The following is a 25,640-nucleotide window of genomic DNA, read 5'->3' as shown; positions in this document are numbered from 1 at the left end:
GGTTCCAGTATATAAATTAACATGATGTGTCTGAAATTAGATTCCAATTGAAAGAAACTGGACCCTGTAATGTTGAATTGCAGCCCATACAATTACATTTATTTTCATATTTAAAATATCTATAACCCTTCCGAGATAAATTATCTTTGGCTTCAAATAAACTTTGTGCCTTTTCGCACTTCAGCATTTTCTAAACCTACCTGCCTGTAATCTCAAATGGTCACATTTTCATGATGCTTGGTTGAATATTGTGACATAATAGATATAATTTAGCAACAATGAGGAAAGTCCATGGGGTAGAGTTTCCGCTCGGTTATGCCAGTAATATCAGCACAATCAGGGCGGAATCGACCGAACCAGCGCAAAAGATCAAGGAATTTTAAACGTAATTGAGGTACATCCAAAACCATTTACGTTCGTGTTTTCCGCAATCTTTTACGCTGGTTCAAGATTCAATTTGCCCGGATCAGACCCCGGCCACAAATCTGGCCGTGCCCCCGGGTCTAAATTGCGAGATTCCGCCGATTGAACTGATTCGGGAAGGCTCTTCAAATTGCGCTCGTTTTCTTAGGCACACAGGCACTAGTGGGCATGTTTTAAAAGTTTCTTGATATCAAAAAATATTTAATTTACTAAGAAACTGATGTGTGCCCCAATGAAGCTATTAAATGGTTCAGTATAGTTTTTAAGTCATTTTCAGTGATTTTAAATCCAGTTATTCACAGATGGAGGACTGGACACCCTTATTAAAAATGCTGCTTTTTGCTGATAAACCCATTTTCAGCTGTATTAATAAAACTGCACCAGGTTACCACTCTTAAATACATCAAGGGATAGTTTTTAATGGAACGAAAAAAATGAAATGATTACGTTCGATTACCCTGCCCGATTGCGCTGGTTCATGGAAGATTTAAGTTTGTGATTATACACATGATTTTTGGCAGAAACTTCAATTGTAATCTAATGCAATTTCAAGCGCATTTGAGTGCAACTTCCCGAATGCGGCCAAGCCCTACCCCAATGTTTCTGTTATATCGTTCGTTGCTTCGTTCGCCTTGCTTTGCAAAGACACACTTGACAAATTTTTATTTTCAACGGCTTGAATCTGACCAGTGCCATTTCAGTGTTGTGTCCATTTCCCGCCTGCCACCACTGCCCTTGCACAATGGGTGTCCCCTTTTTTGAGGTCCTGTGGTGCTTGGAGGAAGATTAGCAGGAACTGCAGAATGTCGAGGATGTGAGGAGTCGGCACAGGGGGAGGGCTCCTACCCGCAGATGTCCAGCCAACCAAATCGGACGGAATTATCTAGATCTTACAGAGGAGCATCGTCCTTGCAGTCTCAGATACGGTAGGGAGAACTGAGTTATGTCACTCTCTGAAGGATGACCTGCAACTGAACGGAGGCTGCAGAGAAGATGGAGAGTGTGTAGAAGGGTATATTAGGAGCATAGGAAGAACAGGGAAAAAGATATTCAAAGGACCAATGACCACAGTGAGATCAATAAAATACTGCCAGAAATTCGACAACAACTTGCATTTGAATAGTGCCTTTAACATAGAAAATGTCCTAAGGTGCTTTACAGAGTGGGGAGAAAAAGGAAAAGCTAGACAAAAGGGATAAAGGAATGGACACTGAGCTATAGTGGGAGAGTTAGGAGAGGCGACAGATTGTTTGGTTGAAAAGCTGGGTTTTGAGAAGGTTTTTTAAAAGTGGAGTGGGCAGACAGAGGGGTTTAGGGAGTAAGTAGAGCTAAGGTGGCTGAAGGCTCTGTCATGAATTGTGGAGCGAATGGTGTGGTCTTCCCCCCGCCCCCTCCCCCCCCATCGGATGCACAGAAGGCCAGAGTTGGAAGGGTGAAGGAGGGGATACAAAGCTGGAGGAGGTTGCAGAGATAGGATGGACCAAGGCTTTGGAGGGATTTGAGTTGAAGGATTTTAAATTGAATACATTAGGAGACAGAGAACCAAAGTCGGGCAGCAAGGATAGGAGTGATAGGCAAGTGGGAGTTGGTGCACAACATATAGACGACCGTGTTTTGGACAAGTTGGAGTTTATGGATGGCGGAGGATGGAAGGCTTACAAGAAGAACATTGGAGAAATTGAGTCTGTAGATAACAAAAGCATGGATAAGGGTTTCAGCAGCATTGGGGTTGAGAAGGGAGTAGAAGCCGGCAGTGTTGCAGAGGTGGAAGTAAGCAGTCTTGGCGATGAATAGGGTTTGTGGTTTGAAGCTCCGTTCTGGGTCAAACAGGATGCTAAGGTATTAAATGTTGATTTATCAGTGAAAGAAAAATCTTCACAGTGGTCGATCAGTATACCAAAAGTACTTCAACTTTTGGTGGTTATATATTAATGAATAACCACAATATTAACATAAGGTGGCAAATTTTAATGCCCCTTTCCCCATCCAGGCTGAAATTAGATAACTCAGCGCAGATTGCAAATGAAACCTGGGACCTTCCTGGCATGTATGGAACCTTCCTGGTCTACTAGCTGAGGCAGTGGGGGAAGCCCGATTGCTATTTAAATGAGGTGGCAACTTGACATGTAAATACAATCAGTGGTAAACTGTTACATCCCTTCCATGTATTTAGATTTCAGTGATACCAGGTTCCATTTTGGGGTGCTGTATTTTAGCCAGCAAGCCCTGGAGTGATGTCAGCCAAAATACTTTAACTTTAAATAATTTAATATATCAATCTGTACTTGACAACACCATGGATAATTGAAAAGACTAGATAGCAGAATAGCTGATACTGGACTGTGGCTGTTTATTTATTTTAATAAACTGAAGATGGGTGATTTATGAGCACGTGCTTGCTGTTGATAGTTCTTACTTTCTCCTTTTAAAGGTTGTGTGGGGTTGTAATCAGAAAACCTGAATTGTGAACTCACTGACACTGTCACACTTGTGATGTGCTTAGATAATCCACAGCGCTTAGAGAACAGCCAATTCAGGGTAGTCAAAACTGACGGCAGAAAATTCAGGACTACCAAGTCTCTGAAAATCAAATTGTGGGTAGCTTTAAATCTTCAACCAGAAAGTTTATTCTTAAAAGGAAATGCAGTAAAATAAATGTTCTGATCCTTCTTTGATTTTAATGAGGTCTATGATTATATTCAATGGATGAGCCCAATGCAAAAAGATTCCAATGCTTTACAGAGGTTTTACAGAAAGGTTTTAAGGAAAGCTAATGATCAAAATGTTTTATTTAATTCCCTGTTAATTAGTGAGCAGCTGTGAAAAACTTATGCAGGGGAAGCATAAGTCAGTGTGAAACCTAGTTGAACTAGACTTCTGATACATATCGTACTATCCTCTTTTGTGTCACCAGTCTCTGTGCGGCTTGTTGGCTAGTTTCCAAATGTATGTTGACATCCAGCTCTACCTCTACACCACCTCTATCAACCCCATGACCAACTCTATGCTGTCAGACTGCCTCTCTGACATTAAGTCATGGATGAGTCACCACTTGCTGCAACTGAAGTAACACCAAAGTCCTCATTATTGGCCCCTCGCCACTGACTCCATCCCCCTCCCAGCCACTCAGTCAGGCTGAACCAGACCATGTGAAACCTTGCCATCCTGTTCAATCCAAAACTTGAGTTTCAAATCCTATATCCTGTCGAACACCAAGACTGCTTATTTCCACTTCTGCAACATTGCCTACCTCCGCCAATCCCTCAGCCCCTCTACCAGCCAAAACCCTTATTCATGCCTCTAGTCTTGATTATTTCAATGACCTTCTTGCCAGCTTCCTATCATTCACCCTCCATAAACCCCAACTTGTCCAAAACCCAGCCACCTGATCCTGTCCCACACTAACTTCCTCTCACCCATCACCCCCTCCCTCTTTCCTTGTTAACCTTGATAGGCTCTGTCTCCCATTGCATTAAATTTAAAACCCTCCATGACCTCATGCCATCCTATCTCTGCAATCCCCTGCACCCTTTGGTCCTCCAACTCTGAACGTTAGTGCATCCCCCTCCTCCGCCACCCCACCATTGGTGACAGAGCTTTCAGCCACATTGGCCCTACTCTCTGGAGCTTCCTTTCTAAGTCCTTGTATCGCTCCCCTACTTTCTCTTTTTAAAAAAAACCTACTCAAAGCCCATCATTTTGACCAAGGTTTCAGTTCCCCTCCTTCTTGGATTGGCATCTGTTCCGCTATCTATCCCCATTGCAAAGCATCAGGGACAAATGCAAGTTGTTATTGCTAGTTGCATGTATAGTATATTGTTGGCTAGGTGTGTGTTCTCTACAATTTTACCTAGCTGAGTAATTTATATATTCTTGACTGCTTCTATGTTCTATCTTGTTGCTGCTGAGCAATGCAGTCAGTACTTTCTGATATACATTTATAAAACTTAGAGTTCTAAGCAATGGGGCATTTTCCTCATTGAGTCTACTTGACCTGGCTGCTCTCACATAACCCCCTCATAGCTGGTTACAGATGGGCTGGCCTTGGATCATCTGCTTCCTTTCATAGTCACCCAATGCTGTAAGAGGGATTACTGAACAGTGGGAGGGGAAGAAATGTTTGGAAAAACTATCAAGAACCTCCCAAAAAGCTGTGGTAATGTATATATTCACTAATTGGATGCTGCAGATTTATTTCTTCAATTCAGTTTAAATAGACAAAGAAAATGACTCCTATTTCATGTTCCAATATCCTTTTTATATATTTCTGGGTATTAACGTAATAGCAGAAAACAAATTGATTTAATATTAAACTTCTAAACAGTTCTGGGATTTGCAGTAGCATATTTAGCAGACAGAATTTCTTGTCTGTATACTCACATTACCCAGTTTGACAGAAAAGGGCAGCCTGCCATACACCGATATTTCACAATTTGTATTCACCTAGTTTAGGGCGGCCTTTATGCATTTGAACTGCAGTAAAATCTAACCATATGCCAAGCTCCCCAATGAACGGTTGATGAAAAGTTGATGCACTGCTCACCGTTACTAAATACTGTAATGAACAATTACAAAGTGTGCTAATGATGTTAAGAATGAAACTTTTGCAGAGCAAATCATAATGAGTACAGAATGGGAAATCTATTACAGCTTCTGTGGAGATTCCTAGTCAACAACAACAACAACAACAATTAGCATTTATATAGCGCCTTTAACATAGTAAAACGTGCCAAGACCCTTCACAGGAGTATTATCAAACAAAATTTGACCTCGAGCCACATAAGGAGATATTAGGACAGATGGGTCATAGAGGTAGGTTTTAAGGAGGATAGAGAGGTGGAGAGTTTTAAGAGACATAATTCTAGAGCTTAGGGCCCAGGCAGCTGAAGGCACGGCCGCCAATGGTGGAGCGATTAAAATCGGGGATGCGCAAGAGGCCAGAATTGGAGGAATGCAGAGATCTCGGAGGGTTGTAGGGCTGGAGGAGGGGGTGCGGTCGTGGAAGGATTCAAAGACTAGGATGAAAATTTTAAAATTGAGGCGTTGAATTGAATTTTAGACATGAAATGACGTTTGCCCTTGATGGAGGATATTTTCCTTTGGGGTGGAAGAGTGCTTTATGTTTTTGCATTATTTAAGATTAAATGTATAGTAAATAATGTAACACCTTGAAATTATTCTTGACTACAGCAATTCAGTGTAAGCTGTGCGTGTCTCGTACTGCTGAGATGAGGAGTTTGGTGAATATTTTATACAAGAAGAAAATTTTTTAAACAAATACATTTTTTATGAGGAAATGTACTGCTTGCTGTACAACCACAACAGCCTCTGTGGAAATTAAATTCTTCCAATTTTCTTCCCATATCCCTGAAGGCACTAACTCTTCAAAAAATACAGGAAAGCCTCCACTTTCTTGCCCAAGTAACCATTCTTCATGCATGAGTCTAAACAGTGAGTATAAACACACTATTGCACCCTGGGGTGCAGCACCTGTCATCCACCCGAGCACATTCTAGCAAGGGTCACTGGATAGCAATCAGGAACGGGAACCCCGGGTGATTTCCCCCTTCCTAGCTTAGGGTCACTGAGGCCAATTGTAGTGTCTCTACTTCCAATTGAGATCGGTTAACTCAGCGCAGAACGGGAGTCAAACCTGCATATCTTTCTGGTATGGGTCAGTATCACATCAAGCAAAGCATTGCTCATGCAATTTAAAAAAAAATGATTTTCTTTCTGTTCGTAGTCAGTTCAGTGCTATCTGAAGGTGGAACGATTCTTATGTAACTTAGGACAAAGCGTATTACTGACTTAATTATGTAAAGCGTGAAGGTATATGACATAGAACCTGACATTATGCTGGATCCCATGATCAATTTAATTTTAATGGTAAGAAAATTGTGGGTGTTGTGACCTGAACCAAAACTAATTGCCCTTGGGAGAATTTTTGGGGTATCTAGTACTCTTGTTACTTGCTTACCTCTGAGCACAGAGTTTAGTTTTAAGAAGAAATATTTTATAAATAGTAAAACACTTAACAAATCCACCACTGAGTAGCCAAATAATTTTGTTTCATACCACTGATAAAAATGTCTTTTTACAGCAGGAAGGGTTGGTCATTAAAATTACTCTGTGTGTTTTGGCGATGGTGGTGATAGTGCCATTTTCCAAGGGATATTTAACAGCATAATGATTGGCACTCATGAACTAAGAACACCACTAAAAGCAGTTATTAATGGTAGAACTGAACAATTTACCCAAACTGCCTGCTCCAATTTTTATTTTTGCAAAAAAAAAGACTGACATCCAAAATGATGGCAGCCGTACTCTTATCTGGGGAGTCTGAGCTGATGGACGAGGGGAAGAGGGGATGAAAATGAGATGACTGAGAAGGAAGAGGATCATTAAAAGATGTTATTTAGAACAATGGCCGTATAACTCAAGGATTAAATATCTGGTAAGAGCTAAGGAGTAGTGGATACACAGGTTTAGATTCACTGGTAAAGTATCAGTCAGAGTTGCCACATGTTCGTAATGGATTTACAGCGAGTCTCACTGACATCTGCTGATCTACCTGTAGCTATAATACAGCTATTAGTTTTTCTCTTTTGCTACAGGCCTTTCCAGCAAACTGAAGGAGCTTATTGTGACATCTCTCAAGGCTCCAATTCCATCTGCATTCAGGGAGTGATACACACATGTAATGCTCTGGAGGGATAGCAGATTCATTCATTTTTCCAGAAGTGCAGTCAAACAATTAGACTTACAGTAAAATGTTGTAATTGAGTTTCTAAGGGCAACGGGTGCCACCCACATTGACACCTGGTGACCGTCAGTCAGTTTAATGGGCTTTCAATCCTTTAGTATGCAGGTGATATACAATGTCCAGAACATGGGTCTGGTCATAACCCCAGTGGTTGTGCTGGGGCACCCATTGGTACCCTCCAGCGCTTACCCCACTGGAGTTTGTGGGGCCAGTGGGCGAGCACCTCATTTACATCGGCCAGTGGGCGCAAACGCCATGACAGGCACATCTCCAGTGCCCACCTCGCCCACTGGGCTGGAGAATCTGGCGCACACCTGCCATGTGGAGGGGGGGGTTGTCCAAGCTCCCATCCCATTCCATGACTGTAGGGATGTCTTCCTAGGCCCCCTGTGTAAGAGGGCTGATTTGGTGCGTAAATGTTTTTAGAAATGCAGCAATTTCTTCGGGGTCCAGACAGCTTCCCTGTCTGGGACCGCACAGGTGGGATCCACATTTGCCCATGTGGAGGCCAGTTTGTCTCAACTCGCCTGGTGTACCAGCCTCTGCAGATGTGCCAGGTCCCAAATGAGCCAATGGAGCAGGATCTCCCAATGTAGGGAGTCCATGCCCTAATGATATTTGCATTGTAAGGAGTGGGTGGAACTTCTGTCCTTACAAGGCAAGTTCAAAACTCAGGGACCCAGTGCAATTGGGGCTCTGCCATTTTCTAGCGGGGGGCGAGGGGGGTTCTGCTGGTCTCCCGTTGAAGCTTTGCTCAGGAATTACCCTTTCTTCAATGGAGTCCATGTGCTTCCAAGATGTTGGGAAGGGGTAATTTATATCAGTTACTTGCACACATCACCATTGTAATGGTACACCATTATAAGAAAGGGAAGGCCAGTAATATGTTGATAGGGTTTGTTGAAGAGGAATGGGAAGAGGCTCGTGTGGAGCATAAACAGCGGCATAGACCTGTTGGACCAAATGGCCTGTTACTATGCTGTAAATACTATGCAGTTATGGCAGGAAACTGATGAAACTAGTATGGAATTTCAGCGACCATGTTCCTTTGCACATGACTACAATCTAAAGTTGACTCCTTCACTCTTAGCTAATGTCTTTGCAGGTTTATTTGAATGGGATAACTATCTGCAAGAATGGCTTTTAGGTACTATGGTTACAGTCTGGAATCTAGACTTACAGCTCCAATACATTCCCTTTCTCTGTGTGCCAACTGATCGTCAATAGAAACAGCCACGCAAAGGCACATTGAAAGAACTTTGGGATCCTCAGGCTGAGTCTGGTGCAGCGATTCCTGTGATGATACACTGCAATTTCAACCCCCCCCCCCAGTATGTAAGATTTATTTTTAGTGTGCTGGATATCCAAAGAAGCATAAACCTTGACACCAGTGAAGAACAGCTACATCCCCTAGCCCTCCTATCCGCACCTAATAGCGGTGTGCGCCCAGAGGGGATGCATTGATTTGGATGACAGATTTGTGATAACATCACTGCAGCACGCTTATTTGAAGGAACCATTCTCCAGTGTAAAATGCTATGGATCACATTAACATGTCTGCAAGATAGATGCTGCTATACATCATGTGAACTACGATACTAAACAGTGCTGCCAAATTAAATATGGAAATAAAGATAAATGTCAGTGCATTAAACACCCATATAATTTTTTAAAATTATTCGTTCATGGGATGTGGGCGCGCTGGCAAGGCCAGCATTTATTGCCCATCCCTAATTGCCCTTGAGAAGGTGGTGGTGAGCCACCTTCTTGAACCGCTGCAGTCCGTGTGGTGAAGGTTCTCCCACAGTGCTGTTAGGAAGGGAGTTCCAGGATTTTGACCCAGCGACGATGAAGGAACGGCGATATATTTCCAAGTCAGGATGGTGTTGGACTCGGAGGGGAACGTGCAGGTGGTGTTGTCCCCATGTGCCTGCTGCCCTTGTCCTTCTAGGTGGTAGAGGTCGCAGGTTTGGGAAGTGCTGTCGGAGAAGCCTTGGCAATTTGCTGCAGTGAATCCTATAGATGGTACACACTGCAGCCACGGTGCACCGGTGGTGAAGGGAGTGAATGTTTAGGGTGGTGGATGGGATACCAATCAAGCGGGCTGCTTTGTCCTGGATGGTGTCGAGCTTCTTGAGTGTTGTTGGAGCTGCACTCATCCAGGCAAATGGAGAGTATTCCATCACACTCCTTACTTGTGCCTTGTAGATGGTGGAAAGGCTTTGGGGAGTCAGGAGGTGAGTCACTCGCCGTAGAATACCAAGCCTCTGGCCTGCTCTTGTAGCCACAGTATTTATGTGGCTGGTCCAGTTAAGTTTCTGGTCAATGGTGACCCCCAGGATGTTGATGGTGGGGGATTCGGCGATGGTAATGTCATTGAATGTCAAGTGGAGGTGGTTAGACTCTCTCTTGTTGGAGATGGTCATTGCCTGGCACTTGTCTGGCGCGAATGTTACTTGCCACTTATCAGCCCAAGCCTGGATGTTGTCCGGGTCTTGCTGCATGCGGGCACGAACTGCTTCATTATCTGAGGGGTTGTGAATGGAACTGAACACTGTGCAATCGTCAGCGAACATCCGCATTTCTGATCTGATGATGGAGGGAAGGTCATTGATGAAGCAGCTGAAGATGGTTGGGCCTAGGACAAAAAAAAATACATGTACTGCTGTTTGAAAACCCCCAACCTCTGGATGTGAAGTTGGCTGAAGTTGTTCCCCTTGTCTGGCAGAGCTATAATCATAGCCATCTGCAATCAAGCCTGTAGGTTGAATAATGCAATGTTAACAGCTGATCTCAAAGAAGCCTCTTGTGTACAAGCCCAGATTCATGCTAATTGCAACCTTGCACCTGGATCATATAACCCAAATGTTACAGCTAATTCTAAATCTGCCTCTATATTGTTTGGAATGACTATCATAATAGACTAAATTGTATCAAATCTAGAATCCACTACACCATGCAGCTCAGTGATGGATCCTTGCAGGCCTATATTTCATTCAGTGGGATGTTGTAAGTCTGGAAAGTTTGTGTCTATAGCCGTTGGTGGAGGTAAACTCTTGACTCAAGGGTGTTGATAGTGATTTCTCTCCCCACTTTAACTTTTATGTAAAATGGTTTTACGCGACTTCCCATTTTCATCCCACATTCCTCATTTTTAACTTGTTTCCCCTGATATTTAAATCTTTCATCACACTGGTCTGCCTACCAGTCCCTTTCATAACCTTGAAAATGTCAACTGTGTCACCATTAATTCTCCTTTTTTTCCTAATGAAAAGGAACCCAACTTCCTTCGCCTTTCCTCATTACTTAAATTCCTGATATCTGGAATTATCTCCACTGCCTGCCTCTGTATATGCTTGCTATTGTCTTGGTGCTGGTGCATTCTTTGGATAAGCAGAATCAGGAAGGTGCCATTCACTTCAAAGATTCCAGGTAAAAGAATGGTAACTCTTCTCCCCCACCCATCTCCCCCATGCCAGCACCTTTAGTCCTCCTTCAGTTTATCCTCTTAATCGATGATTGGACACAATCTTCTCTTTTTAGATTTTTTAATGTCATCAAAATTGCAGACCTCCATTTACATTCATTTGTTTCTGAAGGTTGTGTTCATCCTCTTAACAACCTCTTCCTTGTCTGTCTGTGCGTCCTGGAATTCAGGGAGGTTGAGGCTGGTCCCAAATATGAAGCCATGATGTGATGGACTGGGGTGGACAAATGTAAGGAATCTTACAACACCAGGTTATAGTCCAACAATTTTATTTTAAAATCACAAGCTTTTGGAGATTATCCCCTTCGTCAGGTGAGTGAATGATCACTCACCTGACGAAGGGGATAATCTCCGAAAGCTTGTGATTTTAAAATAAAATTGTTGGACTATAACCTGGTGTTGTAAGATTCCAAATATGAAGGATCTCCTAGCCATTGCTTCCTGCACAAATAGGTCCACCTCTCTTTCTGTGTACTATTTTCTCCCCCTAGTAGTCGCTGTTTTGCAATTGGATATCGCATTGCCATTGCCATTACCATGCAGTAATGTAGGAGGCTAGAAATTTCCTTTTGCCACTCATGGGGCTCTGCCAGAGCGCACATCACAAAACTGTGCACATCTAGCCTGTGACTTTCCATCCGTGAACTGTAATGAATGCTGAATCACGGGCCGGGACTGGGCAGTTTTGCAATATGCGCTCTCAGTGACACGGGGGGAGTTTTTAACCCCACAGTTGGTGAAGGCCTCACTTTCAGTTTCTCAACAAGAGGTTACTGGAAATAAAAACAGGAAAAGCAAAGCAGATTGACTGGAATCTGAGAACGGTTAAAGTTTCAGTTGTAACTGCTATCAAAACCAAAAGATCACACCTGAAAGATTAACCTTCCCTTTTTTGTTTCAGATGCTGTTAGACCCGGTCTGCATTTCCATTATTTTATTTCAGATGTCCAGCATTCACAGTTTCATTTTATGGTGCTCTAAATTGATAGATTAATTTACAGCTGGCTGTAATATTACATGCAGTGGATCAGGAAGTTGCTTTTTTTTTTGCTGAGGCACTAAATGCTTATTTCACACGAACAGTGGTTTAACGTCGTCTGATGCCAAAAATGGGTTCAGTATCGCTGGTGATTTTTTTTCCCCTTAATATCCACTAGTTGCCTAATGCCTCACTTAATGTCCTAGTATTTTAACCTTTATCGTTATAATATCTTTCTAAGTTGTTGAAGTAACATGCCAGCAATCACTGGGTGACCAGGGCAGGATGGAGCTGAGATTTTTTGACGTCATTAATCCTGAAACTGGCGCACTGACTCACATACTTCAGATAGAAAAGGCAACGCTTAAAACAGGAAAACTGTTTGGTTTGTGATTTCTTTGTAAACACATGCACCAATTGCAAAAATCCAATGTTAGCCTTGTGAACATTGCAGACTTCTAATAAGAAAGTCTTTATATTTTTAAATCATATCTGTTAATGATTAGGCCGCAGTCACTGCCATCAGTATGAATTTTGTGCAAAAGGAAGGTTTTGCCATGATCCATACTTTAATTTGATTGTTTTTATGTTGTTGTTTGGACGCTGGGACAACGTAAGGCTCAAGCATAGACCAGTGCCCATCAGCATCGTACTCCTCAAGCCCGCTGGGCAGGGCATGGGCAGATTCAGAAGTCAGTGGAGAGTAAAATCGAGCGGGGTGTAAAATGAGTGACTGAATTGAACCCACCTGTTTCCCATCCAGTGGGTTAGGTTAAAATTAATCTCGACTGGTTTTGGCATATGCGCTATTAGTTCTGACTTGGGCCTGTTGGAGGCCTAGTAGGGATGGGGCCCTGCCTTCAGCAGTTCCTGAGACCCACAAAGATCTGTATCTGGGACATCATTGGAGGCACAAAGTTCACACTGTTTATCCTGTGCAGTGCCGGCGGTGATGGAGTATTGCATAGTTGCCCCAAAATTGGGAGTCTCTGCTCCCAGTGCTGAGTCTTGCTTGATGGGAGCACAGACTGGAGAATCACACTCAGAAGTCAGTGATTCACACCACTTCTGATTTTGCCAATATTAACTTCCCTGGCAGGAAAACCACGAGTGCCACAAATGGAATTGACTCTACGCCCAATTCTCCGAACTGTTCTCCCATTGAGCGATTCTTGACAAGTTTCACAATTTTGGGTCTTAGATTGTAAATAATGAGGCTGTATTCTCTCGTTCAAAATACTTTGCCACATCTCCCTCTTATGCACAGTTTAATGCTTGGTTTGTAGCAGATCTAAACTAGACACACACTTAATGCCTACAGAGAAATTGAGCCCTGCTGTAAAACTACCCACTTTCCACAATTCCATATGGATATTTATCTCACCTATGATGCATTAAATATATAAATATTAAACTTGGATGTACATATTCAGCATTCCTCACCAAAGGGAAAATTCACCTGATGGAATTTAAAATGTAAAGACTGAAAAAGACCAGCTCTTTCAGTCCAGAATCAGTGAGTTTATCCAGGTCCTGCTCTGTACAGTTCAGAGTCATGCCACAGGATGTATTTATTCAGTGAAACGGGTTAAAAGCTTACATTTTCTATCACAGTTGTGTTGTGATCTGGGCCGTTATGACATCAGATGTAATTGAATCTGCTGTTCAAATTGAGAGCTGCTAAAACATGGTCAGTTTGGAGATGGAGACTGAGCTATTACTAACCTGGTGCAGAATAGTTCTGTTATCATTGATATTGTTGGCCTAGCAACAAGGAATAACCTGTATGACATCAGTTTCTCAGCTGCTCAGCTTTCATTATTAATTGCCATATTAGCTGCAGGATTACTGCTGAAATTGTTAGTAACGTGAAGGCTGTTTTTATAATGCATTGGTCTGGTGCAGTAATCAGCATGTTCTGTACTCGGACTCAATAATAATCACTTGCAATGAAACTGCAGTGTCACCAGCAGTCTGATTCCTGTGAGAATATACAATTATGCACATTTTCACTCTTTAGGACGTTGGAGGGACCTAGAGAGGAGGGAATATTGAAACTACCACCAATATAATGATGATTCAGTTTGGCTCCATGACATATACATTGATTCAAAGGAGATAAAGGAGCTGTTTTTTTTGTGAAGTAGCAAAAGCTTGAACCATTTCCTACTGCAACACATTGTACATTGCTCTAGCAAAGACCCAACATGACAGTCCAAATGGCCTCCTTCTGTGCTATGAACTTCTTTTGTTCTACATCTACAGGTCATGTGCTACCCTCCTTGACCTCTCCACCACCTTCAACACTGTAGACCATTCTGCCTGTCTCCTCTGTGCTCTCCTGATTTCATTCCTACCTGTCTCAATGCACCCTCTGCATTACATCTCCTCAAACAGTTTCTGCTCCCATGCCAACATGGTCACCTGCCATGTGTCCCAGGAATCCATTCTTGGTCCCTTTTATTTACCATCTACACACTACCTCTCAGTAATACCATCTGCAAGTATGGGATCGAATTCCATATGATCAACCTCTTTGTCACCACCATCAAGGCTGTTGTTACACTATCTGCCTGGCATCAAGTCTTGGATGTCCTGCAGCTCAATATCACCGAAATCAAATACATCCTTTTCAGCTCTCACCTGGATTTGCATGCCTCTAGTCTAAGCTGCAACAGCCTCTCTAGTTGCTCCCTTACATTCAACCAGTGCACAACCTTGTCATTCTGCTCGACTCTGAGTTCCATTTTTGTGTCCCACATCCAGTCAAGTCACAAGATTGCATTTTTCTATCTCTGGAACATCTCCAGTTTAGATCACCATCTCTCTCCCTCTGCTATCAAAACTCTAATTCATGCCGCCTTCTTCACTTTTGGAACTGATTTTTGATTGCCCTCCTTGCTGGTTTCCCCACCTCGACCCTTCACAAACTTCAGCTAATCCAAGTCCTCCCTCACACCAAGTCCTCTACTCCCATCACCCTTGTCCTGGCCAAAGTCCACTCCACTCTGTCCTCAAGCACATTATCTTCAAGATCCTCATCCTCACTTTCAAATTCCTCCTCGAGCTCAACTCACCATTATCTTCTCCAGCCATATATGCCAGCTTGCACTATTCATTCTTCCAACTCTGGTTTGCTGCTCATTGTCCACTCCATCAGCTCCATCATTAATGAACAAACCTACTAACACTTCACCCCTACCCTGTAGAACTTTCTGTTTTGTTTTTGTCTAGTCACCTTTCTCTCCTCTTCCAAAGCTTTTTAAAAATCCACCTCCAACTTTTTTGATTGCTTGCTCAATCTTCTCTTCTCCCTGCACAACACTAATGCAGCCTGCTGTAGTTCAGATTCAGCAGATTTTGAATGGGTGATTCTGTCAGTTTGTATTTGGAAATGATGATTATTTTTAAAATTTACAATATGATCAAATGCTCCAGCAATGCAGTTTGTCTCCTCGGTTCCCTATATGGTAATCTTCTGATCTGACACTAGCTAGTCAGGAAAGGCATTATCCTACAGAAAGACAGCAAAAGAAAATCAGAGGGAACATCAGCCTGACCTGTTCTCGCACATCTCCTGGCCGACTGATCAAGGCTATCGGAATAAGTCAGTAACCGGTCATCGCAGTCGGGGAATGTGGTGTGCAATCAGAGGAAATAACTGTGAAAAGGACAATCAAAATAAATTGTTTTCTTGTAAATAAAAGCCTTACAGGCTGCAACCCTGTCCTCATAAAAGGGAGCTAAATCTCGAGGATTTTTGCTCAGTCATTTTATTTTATGGTTTAGTACATGTACATCTGTGCAAGCAGCAGGCAAGCCATTCCTTTAGTAAATCTTCTGAGTGATATACCCTCTGGACAATGCTGCTTCATCTTCCATCTCTTGATCTTAATCTTTTCTTGTTGTGTTTTCTGCTCCCAGCTCTCTTCAGTTCAGTGTGCAATCAGACTCTTTAATTTGTGATTATGTGCTGTTGTGCAATGGCCCCTTTCTTTCTTTTTCTTTCTCTCTCTCTCTCTCTCCATTTGCCAGTCTTGAGGCCCATTTCCCTAATATATCCCAATCTGTTCATAATCTATACCCTCTTCTGAGGTTCTGGCTCTACCACACCATTTGGTGTCGTTTGTAAATTGAATTATCATGCTGCTGATGCCCTCTTCCAGATCATTAATGAATATAATAAACAGATAGGAATCTAACACCGAAGCCTGGGGCAACCCACTAGTGATCAGAGCCCAATGGAGGCTATTCCATATAAAACCACCCTATGTTTACAGTTCCATATGAGAGGATTGTCTGTATTCTACTGTGGAGGAATTAGGGTACTGGGAGAACTTGCACACAATAAGGATTAGCTTACATCAAACGGGTGTACAAGTGGCTTCAGTATATTTAAAGCACTGGAAGGATGTTCAGTATTCATGGAGTGAAATCATTTACATGCCACACCTGTGCGGTTTCACTGTTTGTAATTGGGTCCTGTGTTTTGGATGCGCCCTAAGTGTTGAATTGGCTGGCTAAATCTGATGAGGTCACCATTCTTAAACTGCACAGTGCTCTGGCCTGGCTTCACTTTTAATATTGCATTCAATTCTGGTCATGGAGATAGAAAGAAAACATCCTTCAAAGCCTTGGAAATGGTGCAGAGAAGGGCTATAAGGGTGATTCCTAATGTCAGAGAACTAAGCTATGAGGATAGGCTAGAACAACATGAGGCAAGTGAGAGAGAACCTTATAGAAGTACATAAATGGAGTAGGAAAGGTTAATCCATAGCATTATTTTAAATTGAATCTTGACAGCAGAACTAATGGGTATAAACTGATAAACAGCATTTCTTCATGCAAAGAGTGATTAATAATGGAATGGCCTTCTGGGCATGGTAATGGAGCCAGAACCTCTGCAATGAGTTATGGGCAGTTTGATGCTGTGATGGTGGCACTGTAGGTTTCTATGAATGGATGTCTCCTTTAACTGTGCTTATCTTTGTTAATTGTATCCATGTGATTTAAATCAATTAGTGTTAATTGTATCCAATTGGTGGGTATCAATTGGGTACGCTCTTGTATCCATTTATCGGAGGATGTGTAATGGGATCTCTGTGAATAAAGGCTTGGAAGCAACTGAAGACCAGGCTCCAGTATTCTATCCTTCACCACCAGGCCATCCAATTGTAACAATCTTTGTGATCTTTTGTGACTTTTGATGTCTTGAAGTATACTCACTGTCAGGCTGGGGTTTAACCTGCCAGCACAGTGAGTCCCTTTACATACTCACATTTCCATTTTTGTTCTTTTTGCTTTATCAGTGATTTGCTGTCGGCACGTTACATTGAAAGGCATTTCAGTGAGGAAGGAAAGACCACACAGACTTCGGTAAGATAAAGATATACTTCATTGTCTTATATTTTATGGCAGGAACATTAAATGATGTGGTTCTACAATATAAATGCCCAATGACATGTGTGAACAGCAGCAGTGGAAGCCACTACTGTGACAAAATAAACACTGGGGGTGATTTTCATGTGCACAGGGTAAATGGGTGTGGCATGCATGGATGCCGCCCAGATGAGTTGGTGTGGGACCTGATCGATTTTTGTGGGTAACCCTCATTATAATATGGCCGGCAAGCTGCCAGTGTGAAACATGCTCACCATAGGCAGCTCACCGATTTGCAGACGGGAAATCAGGCAGTGCAGTTGTCTGTCAGAGCCTGCAGCAGCAGCAGCTTAAAGGGGAGGTGTATTTAGCATTAGGAACAGAAAGAAGCAGCATTGTGGATCAGCAGGCAAAGTGAGTGCAGAACCTACAGCAGCAACTACACACGATTTCAGATCTGTTAGAGTGGAAAACCACAAGAGACTGCCATAAACATGTCTCTGAAAACTCCAACCAGCTTTATCTGACCGCAGCTGAGCATCCTTTAACTGTCACTCCGAATGGCTGCCTCTCGATTTGTAGGGCCCATGGGTGGTGGGCAGGAGCAGGAACTGGCAATTGTCAGGTGGGCAGAGATGAAAATGGCCTAAATGACATCACTTACACATGAGGCCTCCGTCTGCCGGAGCTCTGGTCGCTCGGATGCTGGTTAAAATGGGCATTAACACCACGTAAGTCGGCACTTCTACCAGCTGCTTGATTTTGATTCCGCTACCAACCATTTTTAAGTGCAAATGGGGCAGTAGCAAGATCAACATCTCCCCTTTGTCTCATTTTGGACAGTTGCAGTGTATTCAATCTCCTGGGTTATCAGAATATCTCATTTTATTATTCAAGTGCAACAATTGTTAATAATTATCGTACAAGAAAATAGCAAACAGTCATTGCAGCAATGTTGCAATACCCAATCCTAGGTCTTGGCAGGGACCACATCGTATATCAGACCTATCAGCAGTCTCAATTTGCCATTCATAAGGTTGTCTGATGAAATCGGTAAGCATATATTTTATACGAAGCTAGTGATTTGAATGAACACGACTATAATAAAGAGGATTACTCACTGAGCCAGGAGCAGTACAGTTCATTTCATTCATGAAAGGTGGATAACTTTAGTTGCATTTTTCCTACATTAAAGGTGCTATATAAATGTAAGTTGTTGTATAAACACCATGGAGGGAGGATTGCTGCTCTTGTTGTCAGTGTAAACGCGTTCTCCAACCTTTCCTCTGGTTGGTATTTCTAGTGAAATTGTAAGTGGATTTATAATATCACTGGAAATGTCAACCACAAGAAATCTTCATCAAGCACTTTACAGTGTCACTGCACATAGTGACCAGGGCAGCTGTTCTCATCCTCTCAGTTCCAGATGTTGCAGTGTGTTCTGTCAGAACATTTCTTTCTAGGTTGACAGCTTATTTCCTATAACAGTTTCTGGTCTGAGCCCTTGTTTGAGGGCAGAGTAGAAAAGAAAGAAATTACATTGATATAGCACCTTTCATGTCCTTATGACGTCCCAAAATGCTTCACAATTAATGAATTGCTTTTGAAGTGTAGTCACTGTTGTTTTACAAGCAAGTGCAGCAGCCAATTTTTGCATGCCAAGGTCCCACAAACAGAAATGAGATGAGTGACCAGTTGACCTGTTTTGGTGGCGGTTTGGTTGAAGGACGAACCCTGCTTTTTATAGAGATGGTTACGGCCGACTTAATCAGCCTGCGACTCCTTCCTCTACTCCATTGTGTGAAGGTACAGAAACAACAAAATCGTCCAGCAACACTCTACTGGGGATATGATCGAACTCGGGTCTGCTACCCTCTTATGTTCAAATAGCCTACAAATATCCACCATCCATGGCGGGATTTGAACTCATGACTCCGGAATATTGGCCTGGACTAATATTCCGGAGTCATGAGTTCAAATCCTGCCACGGCAGCTGGGGAATTTAAATTCAATTAATTAAATAAAAAATCTGGAATAAAAAAAAACTAGTATCAGTAATGATGGCCATGAAACTATCGGATTGTCATAAAAACCCATCTGGTTCACTAATGTCCTTTAGGGAAGGAAACCTGCCGTCCTTACCCGGTCTGGCCTATATGTGACTCCAGACCCACAGCAATGTGGTTGATTCTTAATCGCCCTCTGAAATAGCCTAGCAAGCCACTCAGTTGTTCAAGAAGGTGGCTCACCACCACCTTCTCAAGGGCAATTAGGGATGGGCAATAAATGCTGGCCCTGCCAGCGACGCCCACATCCCTTGAACAAATAAAAAAAAAGGCTCATACATGAACAACGCCTACTTGAACAGGGAGCCTTCAGGGAAGTTGGGGAGGAAATTGGGGGGACTGGTGGGAGATGTTATGGACTATCATTTAACCTTCTCTCATCAGGAGCAGCATGCCTTTTCTCTAAAGGGCAATTATAGTAAAAATCCAGTATATATGTCACATTCACCTGTTTAAAAGATCTCAGAACGTAGGGGAGTGAATTATACACCAATGTAGTTTGCAATCAACATATACTCAACAAGCAGGTGATGGCTGCCATATTTTCAAATGTTTCTAGCTGATTACGATGCAGTTTCAATGTTGCATCATTGTAGAGTACAGCTGAGTGCTAATTCTTATCATACATTTGGAGAGCTTTTAGTTTTTATTGACAGTGATGTAGGGCTGTTCTGAGGCCACTGTTTAGTTTAAAAATATAAGAGAATACAATCCAATAGTGTGTGGTGTGCATGTGTGTGAGAGAGAAAGGATTGGTCCTGCATTTTTCCTCACAAATTCAACAAACCTTTGTTCAAATTAAATGATTTCCTGGTAACCTTCGACAGTTTTGGGTTGACAAAGTAAGGTTATGAAGGTTCTGATGTTGATCAGATAGAAAACTGATTGTACAGCTACATTTAGGACAGTTTAGCACAGTTCTGACGAAAGGTCATCGACCTGAAACGTTAACTCTGTTTCTTTCTCCACAGACGCTGCTTCACTTGCTGAACTTTTCCAGCATTTTCTGTTTTTATTTCAGATTTCCAGCATCCACAGTATTTTGCTTTTGAGCTTAGCAGTGTTTTGTTGCATTGCTATATTGTGGCACTGTTATCCTGGATAAACTAACTGGACTGATTATGAAGAAGGAAAGACCTGTTGAAGATATGAAAATGGAATTAGTTTATGAATTTGAATATCATGAGCATAATTCTCTATTTGCTGTTAACAGCTCCACTACTTTGATGCTAATGAGGGTGGTTATATAGCAATGAGCTGTAGCCCCTCCCTACCTATGTAACCTCCTCCAGCCCTATGATCCTCTGAGATCTCTGCATTCCTCCATTTCTGGCCTCATCCCCGATTTTAATCACTCCACCATTGGCGGCCGTGCCTTCAGCTGCCTAGGCCCTAAGCTTAGGCGTTCCCTCCCTAAACCTCTCCGCCTCTCTACCTCTCTCTCCTCCTTTAAGACATTCCTTAAAACCCATCTCTTTGACCAAGCTTTTGGTTATCTGTCCTAATATCTCCTTATGTGGCTCGGTATCAAATTTTGTCTGATTACGCTCCTGTGAAGCACCTTGGGATGTTTCACTATGTTAGAGGTGATATATAAATGTAAGTTTCTGGGAACACAAGAGATGTTATTTCAAGGAAAGCAACTAGTCCAAGATATATACTGTCACTTAGATATAACATTATTAGATCAAAGAGCCTTGAGATATTTTACTACGTTAAAGGAGCCATATAATGCAAGTTGTTGGTGTCTCTGAATATACCACTCACCTCACCCTGAGTCCCCCTGAGATTCAGAAACTCTAAACCGATTTCAAGTAGGACCAAAAGGAAGAGACTTGTGAAAAAGGCCAAAAACAAAAGAAGGTAAGTGAGTAGTGGGGAAACCTGAGATGGGCTCAGGGGTCTTTTGCTGGATTTCTTTTGAGAACAAACTAATTGCCACTTGGTTCTTATCACTTCACTTGCATCGCTGGGCTAAGCTCTGAGTAATTTTCACAAGAAAATATTTTAACAAATTATTGCACAAAACCACCATAAAATCCAACAACAATGTATTTCCCTATATTTAGCTAAAATAAAAATCTTGTTTACATGTACTTTCCCTCCCTACAATGGCCTGGCACTAATCACCAGTGCTCCACAGGGACGAAATGACTGGTCTCATAATCCTTTCATACCTACTCTCCAGTTTATTGGATTTTCCCCAATATCATAGGTCCCTGCAGCCCATGAGCTACTACTCTCTTGCTTATCAAAGGTCCCTGCAAATCATAGTCGAGAGCAACTTTTACTGCTTGCAGCAAGATGAAGTATCCCTCCCACCATTATAACACGGTCCCTGTCATAAACTCCATAGCATACCTCTAGGAATGGTTGTCACAACAGGGAAAATGGAAGTACATCACCATTTGATCCAGGCACCATAAGATTAGTGACCCAGCTCAATGACACTACTAGACAAAGTAGAGGACCCTTCCAGCCTTGTGGCAATGATCAGCAATACACCCTGATCCTGAAATATGTAACAGTACTTTGCTGCTGTATCATTGAATAATCCTGCAAAAGCTGTGTGAGCACCAGCTATGAATATATGAACCATTGTAAAAAAAATTTTAAAACTGCAACCAGAAGAGATTTGTCTTAAACAGCAGAGCACCAGCACTTCCCCTTCATAGAGTGGCAAGACAGAACTCAATCACATAGCTCCCCACATGGTGAGCTCCTCCGTGCATTCAAAGGAATCACAGCGTTGTGGGAGGCTGGCATTTCCTCACAGGGAGAGAAAGGAGATCTGAGGGCAAGTCACCTGAAGCTGTTCTGATATTGCAGTAGGCAGTCAAATTATGATATAAACGGAGCCCCTTTGAGCAGGATACCTACACACTGTATTGTTTGGGGACTTGTGTGGAGGGAAAAGTGAGAGCAAAGGGCTGAAATATAAATAACCTCACCCAAAGAAACAATGCTGAACTTTTTAAGGTTTAGCATCATCATTGGAAAGAAAAATCTATTACATTATCTTAATGTAAAAATAGCTTGGGTCATTTATTTCATCATTTGTTTCATTGTGAATGCCTTTCACTCTTAACTAAAATATAAATTGGCAACAATAGAGCCCTTAGGGTTGAGAATACATAATTTGTATCAGTAAGAGAAATAATGTAATCTAATCTAACAGCATCTGTCTGAAGATCAATCAATGGATTTCAGACCCAGTCTAGGACTCCTGGATCACTGCAGATCTGTATGTGGTGCTGTTGACTGCACGAGCAGAAAGACTGTACTTGGCATTCATTCTTGCTGAAAATGCAGCTTTGTGCAGCGTTGCCTTGAAGGGATTTTCTGCAGAATAGAGTATTGTGAAGATTAAAGGAGTGGTGGTAGATTGTAATTATAAGAGAGAAAATTAAGCTCTACAGTCTAGAATGAAGGTAATTAAGGGAGCCCTCACTAGAGTATATAAAATGTTAACTGGTATTGATGGTAACCCTGGAATATTACTTCAGTGTAATCTGGGAAAGCAGGATCATAGGAAATTAATTTAAATTGGTGAAAGGTTAACTTAAAGCAGCTATTAGGAAGAAATCTTTACCCAAAGAGTTTGCCTGCATAAACAGTAAAAAAAATTGACTGTGCAGTGCTTTGGAATGTCCTTAGGATATGAAAGGAGTTATATAGATGCACATTTTTCTTCTATAATGTTTGTAATAATCTGATGGCTGGGGCAGTAGAGGCAAAATCATTAGACACAGTCAAAGTGCAGCAGGATGATATAATGTGAGAGTCAGGGTATGAAAAGGATAGGTTTCAATGGTTTGAATGGGCTTTTCTCGTCCTTGACTCTTTGTTCCTTATGTTCTTAATTGTAATTCATAGGATTCTATCCACAAACGGGTCTATTGCTTCCTGTTCAATGTCGATTGAAATGAGCTGTAGATCAGATTATTGCAAACTTTTGACTTACGATCAAAAGATCAGGCTCTTCAAGTACTGAATCAGTAATATGTGTATGTCTTCTGCTATTTTTGTCTCTTTACTGACATACATAGTGGTAGTCGGTAGATAGTAGATTTTGTGCTGACAGTAATATGAATTCTCTGATATATTGCAGCTCCTTCTTAACCACATTAAGAATATCTATTTCTGCTATACTTAATCTCACTAATGAGAGGATTCCACTCACGTTGGTTGCTTTCAGCTCACTTGATTCTGGATAATCCCCTCCCGGTTTAGTCCAATCTGCCTAATCTGCCCAATCACATAAATTCCGGTTCAGTTTTTGTTACCTGTTCAGTGCTGATCTTACGATGTTGCTGGCTGTGTTTTAGTGTTGCCTTTATGGAAGGAAGATTCCTACTCATTTAATTGAATGGGTTTTATTTGAATTTCCTTGGAATAGAAATGTCAATAATTGTGAGTGTTCCTTGGTATTATTAACTGTGATATATTAAAGGGGGAGTCACCCATTCTCTTTCTGTTCCTTGATATGGAAATGTTAAAAGCTGTTTTAAGAAATATTCCAACCAATGGTTGCCCTGGGATCACACTATAAATGTACTGCGGTATCCATATATGTAAGCCACAGTTTATATGGGGATCTTGTAGCATTCTTATCCAAACCTTGACAAGTGGTTATAATGGGCTACACAGAGCAGTGGCCATGATTATGCTTGTAGTTTGTTCAAATATCTGTCATTGCTGAATGAAATTGTTGTAGTCGTAGTAAAACTGGGCCAGGTCCACAACATCACCCAGCTCTTTTTATGTAGAGTGCGCTCTATTATTTTCTTTGTTTTCCTCTTCTAAAGACAAAATTAAGCAAGTTCTGGAAATGAGCTTTAGATTTCTTTCAAAGTCAGAAGTTTTTTTTTCTGCCTGCTGTGTTTGAGATGGGCATTAGAAATTTGGCTAGTGTGCAGGTAGGAGAAGCTATGGTTTAAAGTGGGACGTTTTTAATGTGGATTTTAGGAAATTCATAACATGGCAACGCTATTACATGTCTTGGGATTTGATTGCTTTGATGCAGGAAATTGAGGTCAGAGATGCACTCTACAGGAGCGTCAGGTGATATGAGAAAGTTGAGACATTTTCAATGATAACATAATGGTGCGCAGATGATTAGGTCTGCAGTAATTCATTTCCATGACAACAGCAACTGCTCCTTCTCTCAAGTTTGACTTAATATTGTACTATACAAAAATCATTCTCAGGAATCAGTATGCGCTGAAAACTGTCCTATTCTTTTCACTCTTTTTGGAATAGGTTATAAATGCAGGCAATATTTTGTTAGTGCAAATGACTCATTTAGTTAAATATATGCAGTGTGACAGATTGAGATGATCAGGAATACCAGTACATACAATAGGGTTGAAATTGTTGCTAAACACACACAATTTTATTTAATAAGAAGACAGACAGCAGCAAGCTGCATGAAATGAGAGAATGTAGAAAGAAAATGGCTTTGGGAAGCATCAACCCCAACCAACATGATCACCAGTTTTCAGGATACTTTCCCACCATCCCCAAATCTAACTAATCCAGAACCCAGGGCCGAACAAGCTGCCTTTGCCCCCCGCCTCCCCGCGGCCAACATTGTGCCCAATGCAGGCAGCCTGATGTGCAGATACATTGCTCCCACAGGCATCATGTGGTGAAGAGGTGCGGTGACTCCATAAACTATGTCTGGGAATGTCCACTTCATAAAATGTGTGATTGTACCCTTAAATATACAATGACCCCATAAAATATCAATATGAGTATATCTTTAATTGAAAAATGGCTTCATAAAATATATAGAATCATAGAAGTTTACAACATGGAAACAGGCCCTTTGGCCCAACATGTCCATGTCGCCCAGTTTATACCACTAAGCTAGTCCCAATTGCCTGCACTTGGCCCATATCCCTCTATACCCATCTTACCCATGTAACTGTCCAAATGCTTTTTAAAAGACAAAATTGTACCCGCCTCTACTACTGCCTCTGGCAGCTCGTTCCAGACACTCACCCCCTTTAAGTGAAAAAATTGCCCCTCTGGACCCTTTTGTATCTCTCCCCTCTCACCTTAAATCTATGCCCCCTCGTTATAGACTCCCCTACCTTTGGGAAAAGATTTTGACTATCTACCTTATCTATGCCCCTCATTATTTTATAGACTTCTATAAGATCACCCCTAAACCTCCTACTCTCCAGGGAAAAAAGTCTCAGTCTATCCAACCTCTCCCTATAAGTCAAATCATCAAGTCCCGGTAGCATCCTAGTAAATCTTTTCTGCACTCTTTCTAGTTTAATAATATCCTTTCTATAAGAGGGTGACCAGAACTGTACACAGTATTCCAAGTGTGGCCTTACTAATGTATGAATGTTCAAAAAAAAAGCTCTGAATTTCAAATAGCCAAAGTTATATGTTGGTGAAGTCAACTGTATGAAGTTTACTAAAATTGAAACCCACCTCAGAAGGACTTGGAGTGAAAGAGCAGACGGATGTAGGGGCCAGACGTATCATGTATCAGATTTTAATGTCTATAATCAACAGAGTCTAGAT

At 41.8% G+C, this 25,640-nt stretch overlaps 1 protein-coding gene across 1 annotated transcript in view; it reads left to right on the top strand.

Annotated features, from left to right (window-relative positions):
- adam11 (ADAM metallopeptidase domain 11) overlaps positions 1 to 25,640 on the top strand; it is a 133,941-nt gene that overhangs the window by 10,319 nt on the left and 97,982 nt on the right. The window contains exon 4 of the mRNA XM_067969168.1: positions 16,962 to 17,028. Coding sequence (XP_067825269.1) covers positions 16,962 to 17,028 — 67 coding nt within the window. The remainder of the gene's footprint in view (positions 1 to 16,961; positions 17,029 to 25,640) is intronic.

Source organism: Heptranchias perlo, chromosome 30 (assembly GCF_035084215.1).
Source record: "Heptranchias perlo isolate sHepPer1 chromosome 30, sHepPer1.hap1, whole genome shotgun sequence".
Classification (NCBI taxonomy): Eukaryota; Metazoa; Chordata; class Chondrichthyes; order Hexanchiformes; family Hexanchidae; genus Heptranchias; species Heptranchias perlo.
This window is presented reverse-complemented; position numbering and strand designations above follow the sequence as displayed.